The sequence below is a fragment of the Pyrgilauda ruficollis genome, unplaced genomic scaffold, assembly GCF_017590135.1.
Source record: "Pyrgilauda ruficollis isolate IOZ18807 unplaced genomic scaffold, ASM1759013v1 scaffold29, whole genome shotgun sequence".
NCBI classification, from domain to species: Eukaryota; Metazoa; Chordata; class Aves; order Passeriformes; family Passeridae; genus Pyrgilauda; species Pyrgilauda ruficollis.
Window position 1 is genome coordinate 7183419 of NW_024524266.1, and position 18813 is coordinate 7202231.

Below are 18813 nucleotides of genomic sequence, written 5' to 3' on the forward strand. Positions count from 1 at the left end.
ACAGTGCCACAGTACAGAAGGAAACAGTGTGAATTTGGTACATGTGAAAGCTTGACAGATGAACAGCTTTAAAGAAGAGGAGGCTTCTTTATTCTCAAAACCTTTATTGCAGAGGTATCTGAGATGGCATCTGCTGTATGAAAGCCCACCAGTGTGCCACAGTCCTGATCTGAAGGGACCACTTCTGTCAGAGGAAGCCAGGGTAATTCAGCCTGCAGACACATTCACTCCTTGACCCCTTACAGAGATTGCCAACAAGGGTTCCAATTAGTGCCAGCAGCAGACTGTGACAATTTTAAAGATTGACTTTCACACCATGCCAGGCCTTTAAAATAAAGAACATTTATACAGAACACAATTTGCTTTGACAGTAATTTTCAGTATGCTATTATTGAAGTTATTTATGTTTGAATCAGAGCATCTTTTCACTCAGCTGTGTTTCTGCTGCTGTTTGATCCTGCAGTGTTGTAATAATCCCATCCTTATGTGTTTTATACTTCATGTGTCAGTGGTTGTTTCAAGCATCCATTACATAGTTTTTAGGGCTCAGGCATTCAAACAGGATTCTTGCAAAATTCCCAAGTTCTTGTTCAGATTACTTCTGCTGTTGCAAGCCCTCAGATATTTGATGGCACACTTAAATTTTAATGACTTTGTGAAGCAGCAGGCTATGCAAATTAAACTGTAGGGTTCAGGAGTTCACAAGTTGAAGTTGCTTGGATGTCAGGAGTATTTCACTCCATTGACAGCAAAGCTAAGGACAGATAATATCATTAACATCAGCAGACAGGGCAGCCACAGCTTTCCAAATGTGATTGTGATGTCTCTGCCTTCTGATACCAGGGATTACAATGCACCATTCTGATCTCCAAAAATAAGACCTGGACACTATGATCTTTGTGTTCTGTGCTCTCTCATCTCCAGAAAACAGTATCCAAGCTGATGCTCCTCTCTGTGTCTGAACCTTGGCTTCAAATGAGACTTCTCATGTGATTTCTCTGTGACTGTCTCATATGACTTCTTCTGTGACTGTATTTCATACAGTATTACCTGTCCTCCCTAAATTGGGACCCCAGACCTCACCTCTGTGGTGAGGTACCTTATATCATGAGCCTCCTGCTGTGCTTCCTGCAGCTGTCTTCTGAAATGGAGTTGGGGATGTAATGCCATGTGTGGTGTACCCTGCCTTGCCTGCATGGTGTGATGGCAGGAATGCCCATCTTTCATTGTGTACAGGATCTTCAGAGAGAGCTCCCAGGGGTCAGCTGAACAGGCAGAGACTGAAATCCCATTACCACTTTTCCAGCAGTTGGTTCTGCCAGGTATTGGCAACCTCTAGAGAAAGTATAATTTTCTGTGTTCACCTAAAAAAAATTCTGGGAAACATCTTCCTAGGCTTGGAGAGTCTAATTCTTCACCTGCTGCTAAAATAGTGATTATCTATGGGTAGATGTAATTACAAGACCAAAAGGTATCTGCCCACAGTAGCATGGCTTCCAGCTTGGTGTAATCTGTTGTACTTGTCAATTAGAGTCATGGAAATATTGCCTGTAGTTTGTGTTCTGTGGGGCTCCTTTGGAAATGGAAAGGGAAGAGCCCTACATGCCATGGCCCTTGCTGGAGGATTGTCTGGTGCCGAGGGCTTTTAGCTTGGGTGTTTTTGTTGTCACAGTGCTGCTTCTCCTGTGACAAAAACATCCCAGCACACCCTTCTTAAAGCCTTTCTCCCTGGATCCCTCCACGTTGTTTCACATGTGTCCATGAATACTGAGCTTGTCTGATAGTTTATCAAGATGCCCCAGGTCAGCTCAGGCAGATTGGCATCATCAGAGGACCTCAAGGCTCACTCTGTCTGTCTGTACTGTGTAATAAAAACAGAATGAGGAAACGGCCTTAGATAGGGTCTACTCTGTCCCACCAAGGTCCTTCCAGAAGATGTCTCTATCCCTGGAAGTAAAGATCCCTGGATCTCTGGGGAAAACTCTTCCACAGGAGCTGTTGCTGGGGAAAACCTGGGGAAGTGAAATTTGTCATTTCCCTAGGTGAATATAAATACTGTAAAAGAGGTTTTATCTAAAAATGTATATATGGCTTAAATAAAAATGATCCTTAGTTGTAACTAAATTATTTTAATGTCCCTTCCAACCCTGTGATTCATTCTATGAAATAATTTAAAATATACCACAATAGAGTGACTTTGCAAACTCGTTGTCCATTAATACTGTGTTAATATTCATAATATTGAAAGATAATTTCCACTTTCCTTAGCTTTGAATAGGGCATTTGAGGTAACCTAATACATTTTTTTAGTTAGCTTTTGACCCATTGATTTCCATTTCCTTACTTCAAAAATGCAGTGTAAACATGCTGCAGATCATGGCATCAAAATCCACAGTTGTGGAATTCAGACCATTCTCATCAATAGTGAGACCCAAATTTAAACAAATGGTTTTAAAATAGCAGAGACAAAGTGTTTCAGAACAAGAGTTTCAGAATTTACTATTCATTTTGAATAAAACAGCTAAGTTATGGTTAGAAGATTTTTCTGAATTGTACTCCCTGAAAATTATGTTATTTATTATAGCTTTAATTAATTATTTGTTCATCCTCAGTGTGAAAGAAACCAAGTATTCCTCTAGTATGTAAAACTGCTAAAAGCTTTAAAATTAGCATAAGCAATTTTTCATTCTTCCTTCTTAAGAGCAATATATATATATTTTCTATTTATATGCTATATTTGCTGTAGGATGCATCCAAGTAACAGACCAACTTACTCTGTTTGGCTCAGATACTGGGATTCCCCCATGTGCCTCACCTACCTTGTCCCTTCCTCCCTTCCAGCTAGCAGGAAGCAGAAGAGAGGCAGTGATTTCCAGCCTCAAGTTCACAGAGGCTGGCATTGTAGCTGAATGTTAATGCCTCATGCAGCTCGAGATGCCTGATACTTAGTAATGCAACTTTAACCTTTATAATAAACATAATTTGATTCTCAAACCATCTATATTCTCTCCTTGTTGCAGCCTAAGTAGCTGTGAGGAGTAGTGAGAAGGGACAAATATAATCACCACACAGGACACGGAAAAGGACAGAGATGAATCACAAATTCCCATCAGAGTTTTCAGATTTTAGCCTTGTTATCACTATTTGAGTCTAATGTCAGGAAATGAAAGAAACATGAAGATATTTTGTTGTGATGTTGGTGTTAACCAGTCAGGTGGCAGAGCACTCAAAAAGACAGCAGCTTGTTTTCTTAGCTGGTATTGCAGATGTTTGGTCTTGAGTGACTCTAAAAGAGCACAGAAATAATTACGTAGTTGTTAAGTGAGTATGAAAGGTAATAAAACAACTGTAATATAGGCTTTTTTTTTTTAATTGAGGCACATTTTAAATGAGGAAATACATTTCAGGACGAAATTAAGACTGCAATTGGGGTTTTTTTAGCATTTGCCACTGTGTTTCAGGTGTTGTTTAAAAGACATAGCTCACATTTCAGTGTGATGATGTACCTTGTTTCTGTAAACTTAACTCCCTGTATGTTCTATCTCACACTGGGACGTTTGTCCACATACATTTAAGCTACAAAACGCAGAGATGTCACAGTCAGTGATTCCATTGTTTCTCATTCTTGTGACACATACAGTAGATGGTACAATTGGCAGTCTCAGTCCTGTGCACGGTTTATCATGTAGATCCATAGGATATGCTAGCCATACCAGAAGTGAAAAAGATGAGCTGTCCTGCAGAGTTTTGTCATCATTAGTTGAGGGAGTTTTCAAATGAGCAATGGAGTCATGACTGAGTACTGCTGATCAAAAAAGCTGATGATTAAATACTTACTTCTTTGTAACTGTGCTGTGTTTTGTGTGTAGCACAAGTTTTATTGGAAATGTTTACTCTGGTGATGAGGGATTTGTGTGTGTAGTGCTTGACACCAACTTTTTGAATGTGTGACATAATTGTGTCCAGATACTCCAAAGGGTCTTATTATAGCCTCAAGTGCTGAATGTATGGCGCAGAGTCTAGCATCCTTCCAATGCAAGTGTTTATCCTGCAAGAAAGTCTTGTCCACCAAATATATCTTTTGATCTTTTAGTTAAAAAAAAAAAAAAAAACACTTGCTAATCTAGGATGAATCTTGTGTAGCCTGACACCTGGACAGGTTTAATCCAAGAATAATGATTAGCTGAAAAACATTGTCAGGAGAAGCTGATTTTAATTTTTAAAGACAATTCTCTAATGTAGCTGGACTGCAGGAGGCAATGGTGGTGGGGTAATCATACACAGCATGAGAAACATAAAGTAGTGAGTTCAAAGTAATTGAAAAGATCAGTTGGTCATGGTGCAGTTATCCCAGGGCTGCAGTTTATCCCAAACTAACAACTGTGAGCCTTCCAGTCTACTTACCTGCCTAGGTTAATATAGCAATCATAATTGCATAGATGTGGATAGCACTGAGATGATGAGATTCTTGAAATAAATTGCCTTTCTTAACATGAATTTGTTGATTCAAAAAAAAAAATGTGGTAATGATACAAATATCTAATAAAAGAAGTAAAAAATTGAAGCTCTAACTAATTTTTTTTTAGTTACATGATATTAGATTAGACTTTGCTCCTTACATGACTGATGGCTTTGGCAAAAGTAGAATTTGTTATCCCTGCTGGCATTTGGTAATGTGTTTGCTTCATCAAGTATAGATTGGCTTTCCAGAACAGTTTTCTGACTAGGCCTTCATTCTCTCCTCCTTTTTTTTTTGCCTTTTGGCTTTTTAAGTTGCATATCAGAGGTGTTATTTTGCCTATAAGGTGACCCTATATACAACCAGTACAGTATGATGTTTTTAGTTAGTTCTGCTCAAGACGTCAGGTGTGCAAAAACAATTCCATTTCAATTTAGCCAGGTGGTAAGCCACATAAATAAACAATTTATGTTTGAAAGTAGAAAAACCAAGAGAAATATAATCCTATTTCAACAAAATGGCAACTGACCTTTTCTTAACTAATATCACCCACTGTAACCGCCTGATCAAAAGGTAATACAAGAGATATCGACTGTGATTGTCTTGTCTTCCTTCTTCTTCGACTTTACTTTTCCACAGTTATCCACCACCCCCACCTACCCACCAAGTGTTAAAATATATATATTATTTGTCTAGGCCACTTGGTCAAATCAAGATTCGTAATAATTTCTTCTCTTTATCCTATAAATCAGTTGTGGATTTTTAGAGATTTTCATATGTTTGCATTTACTAGTTTCATCGTAAAGAAGACTTATTTAAATTGAAAGAAAAACCTTTCCTTAATAATCCTGTAAAAACTTATAAATTCTAATGGGAGAATTCACCAAATATTAATCTTTTCCCACCCATTTAAAAAGGTGAGCTAGAGAAGGAATGGGGATTATATTTTGTCCTCATTTTTGTTTTGAAAAAGAATGCTGCTGTTTCAAACAGATTTGGCTTGGAGTGTATACGAGCTAGATGGTATAAAAGTGACTTGCATTTGTAAAGTAGGTAAAAGAAATTAATGGACTACAGGTGCTGAACTAATACAATTAATCAAAGGTTATTTCAGTCTTGCTTGAGATAACCATTATTGCAGCATGCAGGTTTTCTCTGATGAAGCAAAAAGTTTCTAGCACAAAGTGCAAAGTTAGGCCAATTCAATTTATTAGATTGGAAAAAAACTTATTTCTTAATACCTATCATTATTTTGGCATATTGTTAATCTCTGTACTTCTCTCCTATGGCATTGTAATAAGCATTCTTCCATATTACTGAAATTTTCTCCATTAAAAAGGAAAGCTGGTTATCAATAGTGAATAAAAATATGACTCTTTACTTGATTTTACTTTGTTTTTTCTTTTTATAGAAGCTGCAAAGAATCGATCCTCCTTACTGTTGTTCAACCTTACCCTGTAAGTATTGTCAATGTTTTCTGAATTAGTTTCCTAGCAACATAGCAGCTTCATTTTCTGCCCATATTCTGCTTCTGTGCCTACATTATCTGTGCAATAAAAGGAGTAAGTGCAACAAGGGCTGTGTCAATTAAAGGTGGTGGTTAAGATGGCATTACTGTGTCCTGTACTCAAAGGCTACATTATTACATTTAAAAATAACAGTCTTTAAACTCACAGTGATAGATCAGAATTGTGAGTTCTGCTTCAATTTCTTGTTTGTTGCGGCTCCTGGGTTTTTCTTGATTCTTCCCTGCTCCCACAAAGTTACACTGCTGCAGCAAAGCAGCTGTAACTCATCTAAAGGAGGGCTTTGTCTGTATCTCAAGCTCGTGGAGGTGAAGGGAGAGCAGAGACAGACAGGCAACCATGTGAGGCTGCCTTGAATGGACTGGGAGAAACTGCAGCCCATTCAAAGCTGGTTGATGTGATGTGCCTTTGCAACTCACTCAGTGGTTTATGGGAGTGGGTTCATGATCTGTCAGCTCAAACCCATCTCCCATGAAAAAAGGGGAGAAGCCAAGTCAGGGGAGGAAACTCATCTGTCCGTGCACAGCCATGCGGACATTGCAGGCTGCTGAGGGGCCTCAGCTGTGCATCAGGAGTAATTCTGAGTCAGCAGGTCCATTTGACTCCCTGATTTTTAGCCTGATACCTAGTGGTTTTCATTAACAAGGGATAATTGTATCCTTTTCATGCAAGAATAAGAGATGAGGTGGATTTGACACAAAGACTTGAAAACAAGTTTATCTGATGAAGCTGCCAAAATGTACATCTTGAAAATGCAACTGTGTGTCTTTGTACTGGTCATTAGCCTTTCTGGTTAATTTTCAGGTGGCCATGCACTTTACTTGTCCTGCACCTTTCTAGAAGCCAGCCTGCACTGCCCTAATCTGTGGGGGAAAAGCATGCATTCCACAGCAAAAATGGGCAAGGGCTGCCACCCTGCAGTAAGACCTCTGTCAGGAAGGTGATCTGGGAGCAGGCCAATATCAGTCGCCTTAAATGAAAATGAGGCCTGATCTAACTAAATAAAGAACCTATCTGCCTTTAAAGCTTGCTGGTTTACAGCCAATGGTTATGGTCACAGTGAATATATTTAACGGAGGAAAAGAAATCCTCACTCACTTTTTTATGCAGGTTTCATCCATTGACAGACTTAATTCTTGTCTATAAATGTCAGGTGAAGAAAAAGCATGTACTTTAGTGCACCTATGTATAGTCCTTGAAAGTGGACAGCAAAGTGTAGTACTACGTCTGTGAGGTGCTGTAGCCTCTTATCATTATGCTGCTGGTCTGAGAGCAAGCTCTGTATGTACTGAATGTAAGGGAAGCTGAAACCCAAATAAATTCTGCACTCCATGTTCAATGGGAGACCTTACAGCACAGGTGCTTCTCCAGCCTTTAACCTCGAAAAGAAGGAAAGTCATGACCTGGTATCTTTACCAAGGGCAAGTCTTGCCTGACCAATGTAGTGGCTTTCTATGGAGTGACTGCATCAGTGGACAAGGGATGAGCTACAGATACTTTTTATCAGGTCTTCTGTAAAGCCTTTGACACAGTCCTCCACAACATCCTGCTCTCTAAATTGGAGAGAGATGGATTTGCTAGGGGTACTGTTAGGTGGATGAAGAATTTGTTGGATGCTCACATCCAGAGGGTTGTGGTCAACATCTCAGAATCCCCATCATCAGCTGAACATCAGTGACAAATGGTGTCCCTCAGGGTCTGTAATGGGACCAGTGTTATTTAATATCTTTGTCAATGACATAGACAAAGGGATTAGGTGCCTCCTCAGCAGATTGGTAAGTGACATCAAGTCAAGTGGGATGGTTGACACACCTGAAGGACCAGAGGGACTTGGACAGGCTCAAGAAATGAGCCCATGGGAATCTCCTGAGGTTTAACATGACCAAGTGTGAGGTGTTGCATATAGTGACAGGACAAGGGGTAGTAGCTTTGAACTGAAAGAGAGTAGGTTTAGACTAGACATTAGGAGGAAATTCTTTACTCTGAAGGTGCTGAGGCACTGGAACAAGGTGCCCAGAGAAGTTGCAGATGCCCAGTCCCTGGAAGTAAGTGTTCAAGGCCATGTTAGATGGAGCTCTGAGCACCCTTGTCTATTAAAAGGTATCCCTGTCCGTAGCAGCGGGCTTGGAACTAGATGATCTTTGAGGTACCTTCCATTCTTTAATTTTGTCAGTATGTGATTCACAGCTATTTGTTCAAGCTCTTTGTGAGGCCTGACAGGGCAGAATCTGCTCCTCTCATTAAGCAGCAGAAAAATCTAATCAATAGCTGAAATACCTCTAGATGTCACTGAGCTAAGGACGCGACTGAAACACTTTTCTGTCAGCCATTTGGACTTATGTGCCCATTTTTAACATGAATTTGCATCGCCCCACTCTGGTATGTCTGAATACCACAGGACTCTGACAGACATACCAGAGTGGGGCAATGCAAATTCATGTACAAAATGGGCACACAGCATCCTCCCCTTACTGCTTTCAGCTTCAATTTTTTCTGCAGTGAAAGCAAGGGTGTATGTAGGGATGTGGAGCAGTTGGCATGATGCCAGTTTGTGCAGCCAAGTTTTGGCCCTGAAGCAGTGCAAGACCCCTCAGTTTATTCAAACCTTGGACTGCAAGGTCACCTGGGTACTCCTGAGTCACTTTGAACACCAGGTCCATGCTGGCCCTCGTACTGCCACACCATTGCTGTCAGTAGTGCCTGAACCTGTTGCCTGAACCTGTCTCCAGATGTGTACTTATCCTGGTCTTCTGTGCAGGGGATCCTCTGACAAATACGATTTGCCTTATGGTTTGGAAATAATATTTATACCTTCAAAAATTATGATGCACATGTATATTCACCCTTTGTTTAATTTTGCCTCCTCCATGTTTCCTTTTACTATTTTGCTAATAAAACTGGGATGATGAAGTAGAAACCAGACAAATGAAAATAAGAGCTTTTAAATAAAGACTGAATTTCTTCCCTGTTCTTGACAGAAATACATCTCTACAAACATTTAATCGATCTCTCTTCTTGATGGTGATTTTCTTTCTACATTGCATGAAAAATATCTGCCAAGATGGATTACAAAAGTGCTATTTCTTAATTGGTTTTATTTTTGCTATTTAGAGTGTGGTTTGATTTTGCATTTAAGTAACCATCCTTTATGATTGCAGGTGAAAGTAGATGTAATCTAGATTTATAGTACTCTGTAGTTCACTTAGTATTCTTTGAAAGCTTTTGCAGATAATTTTTGCTTAAATGCATTCAGTTTTGTTTAATGCTTAAACACATTAAAACACATTAAAATTTCATTTTAATTATGATCAAGCCAAAGCATTAGGCTATCTTTTTCTTTCCATCAATCTACAAATCTCTGTTAGGTTCTTATCACCAGTGCTCCTAAGGAGGTCACTGAGCAGCTCAAGCAGTTAAAGCAGTTCAGAGTTTTGATTTCTGGAAATATGGCATTTGATTATAATTTCTGACTGTTTTATTCTGTAAATGAACTGTCACTCTGATTGTTGCCTTATTAAGTTTTAAGCATTACTTAAATCAAATAGCTTGCCTGTTTGATACCCTTTCAGATTTTATGTGCAGAGATCATTTGATAGGTTGCTTTCATGATTAATCTCTTAAGCTCCTTGGATGAAGTCCAGGCCTGACTGAGATCTATGGCAATTTTGCTGTGCATTAAGTTTTGCAGTGGGAAAAAGATAGGATCTTCTGTTTTGAAAGAGATGCTTCTTGTTTTAACATGGTTATACTTCTGAGACACAACAGTTGCAGAAAAACTGCAATAAATTACATTTATTGATGATAATGGTCGAGGCAAAAATCTTACTGAGAGTTTGTGGGACTAATGATCAGACTGTGACTACCATCTAAAACTGGTAAAATATAAATAATGCAAATAATTAAATACAATGTCTATGATAAATTGCTAACTTTTTAAGAGAGAGCCCAGCTGTGACTACTGTTCCAGCAATTAAATTTGTGCCAAGAGTTTAACAAAGAAATAATCCTGATGATCCTCTGTCAGTGTCATGTGGTTATCACAAATTACTGTGTGGTAAAACTTCTCCACATTATTTCTTCCATGTCCCTACTTGCTCTTCTACAATGCTCTTGTGAGCCAGTGTAGTCTTTTCAGCCTTGTTCAGAGCTATGAATTACCATATTTAGTTTGCCTTTGGGCATTATGTCCTGTTCCACTTAATAAATGTAATTCTTCCTCTTACTCACCTTTTATTTGCTTGTTAAATACTGGTGCTTGTAATTGCTGTTAGCGGTGAACCAAAAAGTCAACACATTTTTTGCACTTATGCAATTTTTTCCTTATTTTCTAGGAAACTTAACATTTTATATTAAACGAATTACTGTTTTTAAATAACAAGCTTAAAATGTATTGCATATATACACTCTGTGTCTATTTAAAAACTATAGTATTTCTGTACTATTTCTAATTTTGACGCTTACTGTCACAGAGCAAGTTTTCTTTTCACCTTGTCATTGTCCTATACTGCTGTCATTCTATTTCTTTATGATATCTCATTATTACACTGTGCTCTTCTAGCTACTAAATCCTTTTTTTTTCTTGAGCATGAGTAAAAGTTTTGCTGTTGCAGCACCTCTACTGGCAAGAGCACTCAAAGGGGCTTTTTCAGCAAATAAAACCCACTTCCTTCACAATCTCCCCCAAATTATAGTTTACCTGCAAAAGTGCCTGAAGCACTAGGCATTTATACTTTCATCAAAAAAGTTTCCCTCATAATATAGGCTATTGCTTCTAAAATCTATCAATAAATGACCCGCTTTAATGCTGCTGACAAATATAGGATCTAATTTTGAGAAGTCTAGAAAATGAGAAAGTAACCTTTTCCTGAAAGTCTGGTCTGCAGTCTTTTGTGTTTTGACCTTGCTGATGGGAAGCCCTTTGATTGCAGCCACTATAAGCAGGGTTCAAAGTATGGTCTAGATCTTTGCTATTATTTCCTCCAAGTATATCTCTGCGCAATGCTTCATTTTTCTTGTTAGCAGTTTCTCTAGGTAGTGTTGAAATGATCAGCTGATATTTTCCTTTGAATTATATGTAAACAAGTAAAAATTATTTAAAATCCTGATAAATTTGAACTTTTAATAGGAAACAGGGCTTAGGTCACACAGAGTAAAGTTTGGGGGTGTTTGAGTTATTTTGACTCCTTGTTAAAATGTGTGCCCTCATTTTGCAAAAGTCACTCTAATTAAGCTGTTTTTATCTGTGACAGTGCAAATACTTTACTTGCAGTGATAGATGCCCTGCATTAGTGTAAACACCTCTTGCTTAAGGTCATTAACTGAGAATAATGGCATCCATTTGGCTAAAACACAGAGCATCAGAAATAAATGTATTATTATCTGGCACTATGAGAATCATTAAGTGATAGCATTCTTCTACAAACCTAAAGACATTAAAATACAATAGAGCTGCACATCATCTTGCTGAGGCTTTGTTAGATGGGCAAGTTCCAGTAATCAAACCCAACTGGTTTTGCAGGTATTTGCACATCCTTTGGAAACAGTTCTATTCCCAATGAGAAAATGTCAAGTGTCAAGTTGATGCAGAGGTAGAAACAATGACATTGTGCAATTAAATGCAAAAGCTGTGCTATTACTCAAACCTTTAACCAGCAGAAAGTGTTCTCCCAAATGCCTGGCACAGCTGTTTCATTTTCTTACACCCCTAGTTTATAGTTTGGAGCTTTTTGGAAAACAGTCTGCTCCAGGCTCACCCAGAGTGTCTGGCAAAGGGCCAGAGTCCTTCCCATGTCGCCACAGCAAAAGTGGAAATGAAAGGAAGCACCACGTTTTATGGTAGACCATGGTGTGCTCCCCTGGCTGTGCAATGGGTACATTAAACCCCACATCCCAGAGGGGTTCTTGGGAGCCCATGTATGTTCAAACCTTTAGTTGTCCAATTGCATTTTTGCAAAAATATAAGTGTTTATGCCTCCTGCAAGTGACTTTTGAGGCTATAGAGAGAAAAAGAAAGAAGTTGTAGAGAGCAATAGGGACACATAGTGGTTTTCCAGATGTGCTGTATGGGAATAACCTTGCCAGAATCCAGAAAAAATTTGGCAGTCTGCCTGTTAAGAGAGGCCAGACTAGTGACTCATCTCATAATAAGAGGAAGCAACAGCACAGAGATTTTTTTTTTCAGCAAGAATAGTAAGAGAAAGCCACTGTTTTCCCCATGTTCTTGCAAGGGAAAGCCAGTAGCCTAATCCTGCTGCTGTGCTGCCCTGTAGCAGTGGAATCAACAGTTTGCAGTCTATTACTTGGGTGCCAAATAGACTATTCCCCTTACACATTGCAGAGGGGGACTACATGGAGAAGAAGGAAATTAGAGAAGGCATTTCTAGAGTTGTTATATTAATCATGGTACTGTTTTATACTGGGTCTTTCTAGGAGTTAATCTCCAAGCAGTATTTAAACTGCTTCAGCATTTCCATGTTGTCCCCTCTTGCTGAAGAAGTCAACAAGGTCCCCCACCCTAAGGTGCCTTGGTTTTTTTTCTTTTTTTTTGCACTATTCCTTTTTTTTTGGTGGTTGTTTCAAAACTTCTGGGGACCTTCCATTTTTTTCAGCGCTGACTCTGGATGCTGGGCTTGGTTTGTTCATGCGGTTGAATTTTCTGTTATTTACAGTTGTTGATTATTGTGTAGTCATATGTGCTAGAGAGGTAAGAAAGAATGAACTGTGAAAGCAAAGAAGCATTTATTTTTATTTCTTGATTCTATTTTGTGTCTCAGGAATTACTGGATGTCTCTGATATTTCCTGGGAGAATGTGGCAGTGTTCATTCTTTGTTCCCTGGTTGATACTGAACCTATGGTAATAGTTACCATGTTTTCAATGTGATGATAGATTTGAGGCATGCAGAAGTAAACTAGACTTCTTCCTGCTAGTTACTAGAAACAAGGCTTCTGCATCATAAGAAAATAAATTTTTAAGCAGTTTCAGCAGAGATCAGAGACAGACACAGAGGAACACGTTGTTTCTGCCTTGGACTACTCCATTACTCCTGCAGATTGTTAGTTCAGTCAGAATTTGAGTAATAGTAACAAGACTTCCCAAATTTACAAGGACAGCTCTCATGCCACATTGATCACTACCACTTGTGCCTCCACTTATTTCTCACAGGAAAACCAACATGACATAAGTCTTTATTCAAAACTAGTAAGGTCACTTCTCAGGACTTAGAGTAAGATTCTGAAAGTCTAAATTCATATTTTCATGAAATAAATGGATCAAAACCTGGCCCAAAACAGCTCAGTGACTTTCAGCGAAAGTGAGAAAGTCTTCCATTGCCCATTATCACAGTCATGAAGTAAGGCAATGCCAGAAGCACTGTGTTTGTAACTGACCTGAGAATAAACCAACCTCACTTCTGCTGCTGCAAATGGAAATCCCATTGACTGTGAACATTTAAGTTCTTACTAAAAAGTAGCTATTAGCCAAATTTCTCAAGTGAGGAGATTTTTTTTTTCCTGGGGCTGAAAACAGGTGAACCCATAGCATCATGTAGTAGGTAAAATTCAAGTAGGTCCTAGAAGAAAGTTTGGAATGCTTCTACACTTCTAATCCATGAAGCCCTACAACATGTCAGTATTGATGGTGTGCCCTGCACAAGTGTGTTTAGGGGATGCCTTCAGGGGAAGCCTGATGGCCTGCAGGTGCCTCTTGGTGGTTTTCACCCGTGTTCGGAAGTGGACAAATGCAATGAGATGCCACTGCATTTGGAGACCTCACAGACACTTTTATTGCAAAAGTTGCTTGTATGTCTGTCCAGTAGATCACAGATTATGCAAAGATTTTCCATTCAATCTGTAAAGAAAGTGTCACTGGTAGGTCTCTGGTCAGTGTCCCTTCATGCAGACAAGGCTGGGGACAGTAGTCATTGTGGGAACACTACGGGAATTTGTGTGTGCACTGAAAGCCCTTCTCATCAATCCAGTCTAACAGTGGGATAATTTCCAGTATGTTCAGTATGTACTGGTGTTTCCTTATATGTATGTACATAGAGATTACCTTAGGATGCATAATGGTTTGACTATATTTCCATTCTTCTGTATGCAAAATGTTGCTGTGTGCATGGAGTTCCCAGTATATAAGAAACAGGGGGAATATCTGAAAAAAGAAAATAAAGGTTTTAATTTTAAGTTATGTGATATATCTTGTCATCATCTTTTCTTCCAGTCTCCTAAATCAGCTTTTATTAGTGCTGCAAAAAAGGCAAGATTGAAGTCCAATCCTGTCAAAGTGCGTTTCTCTGAGGAAGTAATTATCAATGGGCAGGTGTCGGTGAGTATTCAGTTATTTAACCTCAGAAAGGATTGTGCATTTCATCTAAAGGTACAGCTCAAACCTGGAAAGGGAGGTAATTACATGGCAAGAAAAGCAGTGACAGGCTTGCAAAGAGAGGGGTTTTTCTGTTTCTGCAGTTTTCCAAAGATCTTTTTTCAAGTCCATCAGGCCCATAATTTTATGAAAAAATTGTCACTTAAAATAAAATTAAGATGCTAATGAATGAATTTTGTGGTGATAACATGTTTGTCTTTACAGACTTGATAGTGTTTGTCTGTTGGTTTCTTTGGATCAACTTTGTTTTCATAAAACCCATAAGCTCAAGAGAGGTACCATGTCAGAAAAACTGATTAAGATTTTAATTTAAAAACTGATTAACCTCACAGACCACTTCAAAATTTGTTTTATCTCCTTGAACTTATTGTTTCCAGACCTCAGGCAACGTCAGCCTCCCTTTGAGAGGCACTGAGCTCCCAGCTCATTTTCATAATTTTCCAAAGCATCATTCCACACTAATGTCTTTAGCCAATTCTATTCCAAACCTAAATTGATACTGCATTTTTTTCTAAAGCAATTTCTGCTTTTTAAAATAAAAAGAAACAAACAAAATCTCCAAAGATTTGTTTCCTTTCCTTCTCCCTCTTTATTTTTCTATACTGCTTATGAATCATCAAATTAGGTAGCAATGTTATATGTTGTTTCTCTTAAATGATTAAAGAAATAGCAGCATTTAATATCCCCCTGTAAAGAACATGTTAATTACCTTGATTGTAATCCTTGCTAAAAAACTGTAGTTTCAATTTTTTAGATTGATAGCACTGAAATAGCTCACTATATTCAGAGAAACAGTAATCCATTTTGCTATTTTAGTGAAAATGTTTCAACTTCAGAGGCAATATTTATTGTCAGACAGATAGTATTTAGGGAAAGAGTGTACTCCAAGCCAGACAAAAAATGTATATGAACGGTTTTATTTTTCGAGGACAGAAACCTATAGAGGACAGCTGTAATGAGCCTGGCTAGACCCTTGCAGGGCACAGATATTTCTGCTTTCACTTTGGGCCAACACCTTCCTTCTCCGTTTTTGCTTTTCTATCAGAATGATGTACTTCTTAATAGAACAATGTTTATATTTCTCTTGTTGCATGTTGTAATCTGACTAATTTGCTTAACAGGAAACAGTTAAGGACAACTCGCTTCTTTTCATGCCAAATGTTCTAAAGGTGTATCTTGAAAATGGACAAACCAAATCTTTCCGCTTTGACTGCAGCACTTCAATAAAGGTAAGCTAGCTATTCCTTGGTGTGAGACCTTTGATAATTATCATTTACTTGGAATGCTTTGAAAACAAAATTACTGGTGTGTTCAGTTTGAGTTGGACTCTTAGTTCACAAATAATGAGGATTTGGTCCATTTTTCTGCTCCTAAAAATGTATTTTATTGACAGTGAAGAAGAAGCAATGACTTTAATGTGCTTGGAGCACAATCAAAATTGTGTGCTTGTATCATTTTGATATGCTGCCAAACACTAGCATGATTTGTCAGCAAAAGTCAGGAGCTAAGAAGATTAAGATGTTGGTTACTGATTGAATATCATCCAGCTTATCATTCAGTGAATTTAGAATGGAATATTGTAGGATTATGTAGGTGATAAATTACTTGCCTCAGTGCAGTGCCCTTTATACTTTCCATAGCACATTTCATATGCAGAAATGAAAAGGTAAAGCCCTGGCACAAAACTGAGTGTGCCAGGGAATGTCTGTGACACTGTTCCATGTGGGTTCCTAAATCAGAGGCATCATCAGTGTCTGTGAGAGCCTTGGACTAGCATGATAAGCAGCAGGGCTAGCATTGCTGTTTGGGGAAGCTTGTTTCAACACAGACTGGTTACCAAATCTAAAGTTTGGTTATCAAATCTACACCAAGACATGAGAGGGGCATGGGTGGGATGATCGATGAAGGTTGGGAATGCCAGCTTTAGCTCGTTTTAAGGGATTGTGAAAGCAGGCATGTTTGAAGAAAGGCTGCCTTTGTGCTCACTGCGATACAGCAGCATGCTCAATCAGTTAGAGCAGCAAAGAGAGTTATTTACTAAGGTAGACAAGAAATTTACTCCAGTCTGATGGCAAAACAGCTGCTAGAGTCACACTTAAAAATGGCATGCAACATTTGTTAATAAATGTAGCATATATGCCTTTGGCATAAGTTGAATGCAGGTATGGATGCAAGTATTCCATCCATGGGATACTGAATTCCTTGAGTTAATTTGAAAATTTGGCTGGTGAAGAAATACATTACTCATGTAGCTAGTGAGGTCTCCGTACCCTTCTAATGTGCACAAGTCCACTTTCTAGTATTTTTTATTATGAGCATATAAACAACCAACCTATTCCAGGATGTTTTGCTGCTGAAGACCAGTCTTTGGCCATCACATTACATTAGTTTTCAGTAGTTCTGTCATGGATGTGTCAGGTACTATCAGACCAAATGTCAAATCTGAAGTCGTTGGTACAGATACCCATGTGGACTCAGTCACCTAGCTGGATTGATGTTTTAAGCCTGCTTTGAACTTAGTAATTTTGACTATTGGTAGGGAATAATTTCCTTTGCATCTAATTCAGGCAACTATATATTCTGAGGCCTTCACAGCTATAAATGACACGTTCTTGCATGTGCGTGTATAATTCTCAGTGTGGATGGGTGGGTGTGGATTGTCACTTCTTTGCTTAACGGGGGTGACATGACCCAGGTGAGTTAAGGTAAATACAGGATTTTTCACCTCTAGCAGTCCAGTATTTCACCACTTAAAAAGGAGGATACAAGCAGCACCGAACTTGCAGTCCTCACTTTCCATATTGTTGGATCATGGCACCTGGGCTGACTCTGAAATTATCAGATGAGAGGAAAAACAAAAACTTTGGTGCAGTAATTCAGAGTCTGTGTGCCTCATATGTTCAAAGGCCCGGAAGAGCTAGTGGTGAAAAGCAGTGCCATTACTACCCTCTCTTAAAAGCTTATATTTAATATTATGCTGCTTCATGTTATTATTATGCCCATAGTATTTTAGCATAGTTTAGAAGTATAAATAAAAGTAGATTTAATATGTAACTAATAAATTCCCCATTGGTCAGAATAGTATAACATTAGCCTTCATTATTTAGAGTGATAGCTAGCAATTCATTAATGCTATCTTATATTCTCTACATTGTAGACAGCTGTCCCCATCTTCCCACGTACATTTTTTTCATCCTTCTACCAGTTTGGTCTTGATTTTCCATAAACACCCTGTAATTGATCAATTAATCTTCCTAAATTATGTTAAAACACTTGGATTATGATTCGTCATGATCTCCTTAGTAATTCCTATCCATCTGGATACTTATGTATGTCTGAAAATCTTTCAGATAGAAGGAAATGTTTTAATCTTGTCACCAACATACTGTGAAACTATTTCTAAATGATAGGTTATTATGTATTTCTTTTTTCTACAGTATTCACTAAAGTAAAAGATACCTTGACAAATGATATTAATAATCTGCATACATTTACAAAGCATTATATGAAAGTAAGGTAGGGATTAGTTGGGTAGTTTTGTGAAGAGGTTTGTTTAGCTGTTATTTAAGATACAGTCATTACCAAATTAACAATCCTTAGTCATAATTCAGTGTGAAAAAGCTAATCAGGAGTCTCTAAAACCTGATACGGTCCATCAGTTTAGAGCTATTGTTTTGCACAGGTATTGTCATCATTGACTTTTCTGTCAGCATTTAAGACTCAAGAAGTGAACTTTAAAAAAAACCCTTTGCCATAAGAACAAATAAAGGCCATTCATCTAATTTTTTGTTGAACTTATAAATTTGGTTTGCCTGCTTGATGGCATGGCCCCAACAAAGAGAAGAGAATAGTGATAAGACCATCTCTCCTTTGCTGATGGGTTTTATTTCCAGGGTGACAGATATGATTTAAGGGCCACACCAATATGATTTATGTGTTAAATCACAACAGAATGTTGTCCATTCCTGGCAATCCCATTTATGTATTTCACACATTAATATCTGTAACCATCTTGGGGATGTTTGAGGAATAGTTGTGGTGTCCTGGAAACTTGTGCAAAACAGGAACAAAGCCTGGGCTTCTGCCCTGTGCTGGGTACATGCAGGGTGTGTGGCAGTGAAGAACTGGGTCCCAAGCATTTCATTAATTTAAGCACTTTTTATAAATCCTTTGTTAATTAGGATGTCATCTTAACACTCCAAGAAAAGCTTTCCATCAAGTGTATTGAACACTTTTCCCTAATGCTGGAGCAGAGAGTTGAAGGATCTGGAACGAAACTCCTTTTGCTACATGAACAAGAGACTCTAACTCAGGTTTGTGTAATGGTATATGAAAACAGATCTTAATGAGATGCCTTAATCGGTAAATTTTCCATCTTTTTCATTACTCAGATGAGTTAGCTGCAAGCTTTTTAGTTTGATACTCTCAAATAGCTAGGATATTTAGA

General features: G+C 38.3%; 1 protein-coding gene across 1 annotated transcript in view; it reads left to right on the forward strand.

The window, feature by feature from the left end:
• Positions 1 to 18813, forward strand: part of FRMPD4 (FERM and PDZ domain containing 4) — a 290296-nt gene that overhangs the window by 254841 nt on the left and 16642 nt on the right. The window contains exons 5-8 of the mRNA XM_041472374.1: positions 5871 to 5916; positions 14205 to 14309; positions 15488 to 15595; positions 18548 to 18679. Coding sequence (XP_041328308.1) covers positions 5871 to 5916; positions 14205 to 14309; positions 15488 to 15595; positions 18548 to 18679 — 391 coding nt within the window. The remainder of the gene's footprint in view (positions 1 to 5870; positions 5917 to 14204; positions 14310 to 15487; positions 15596 to 18547; positions 18680 to 18813) is intronic.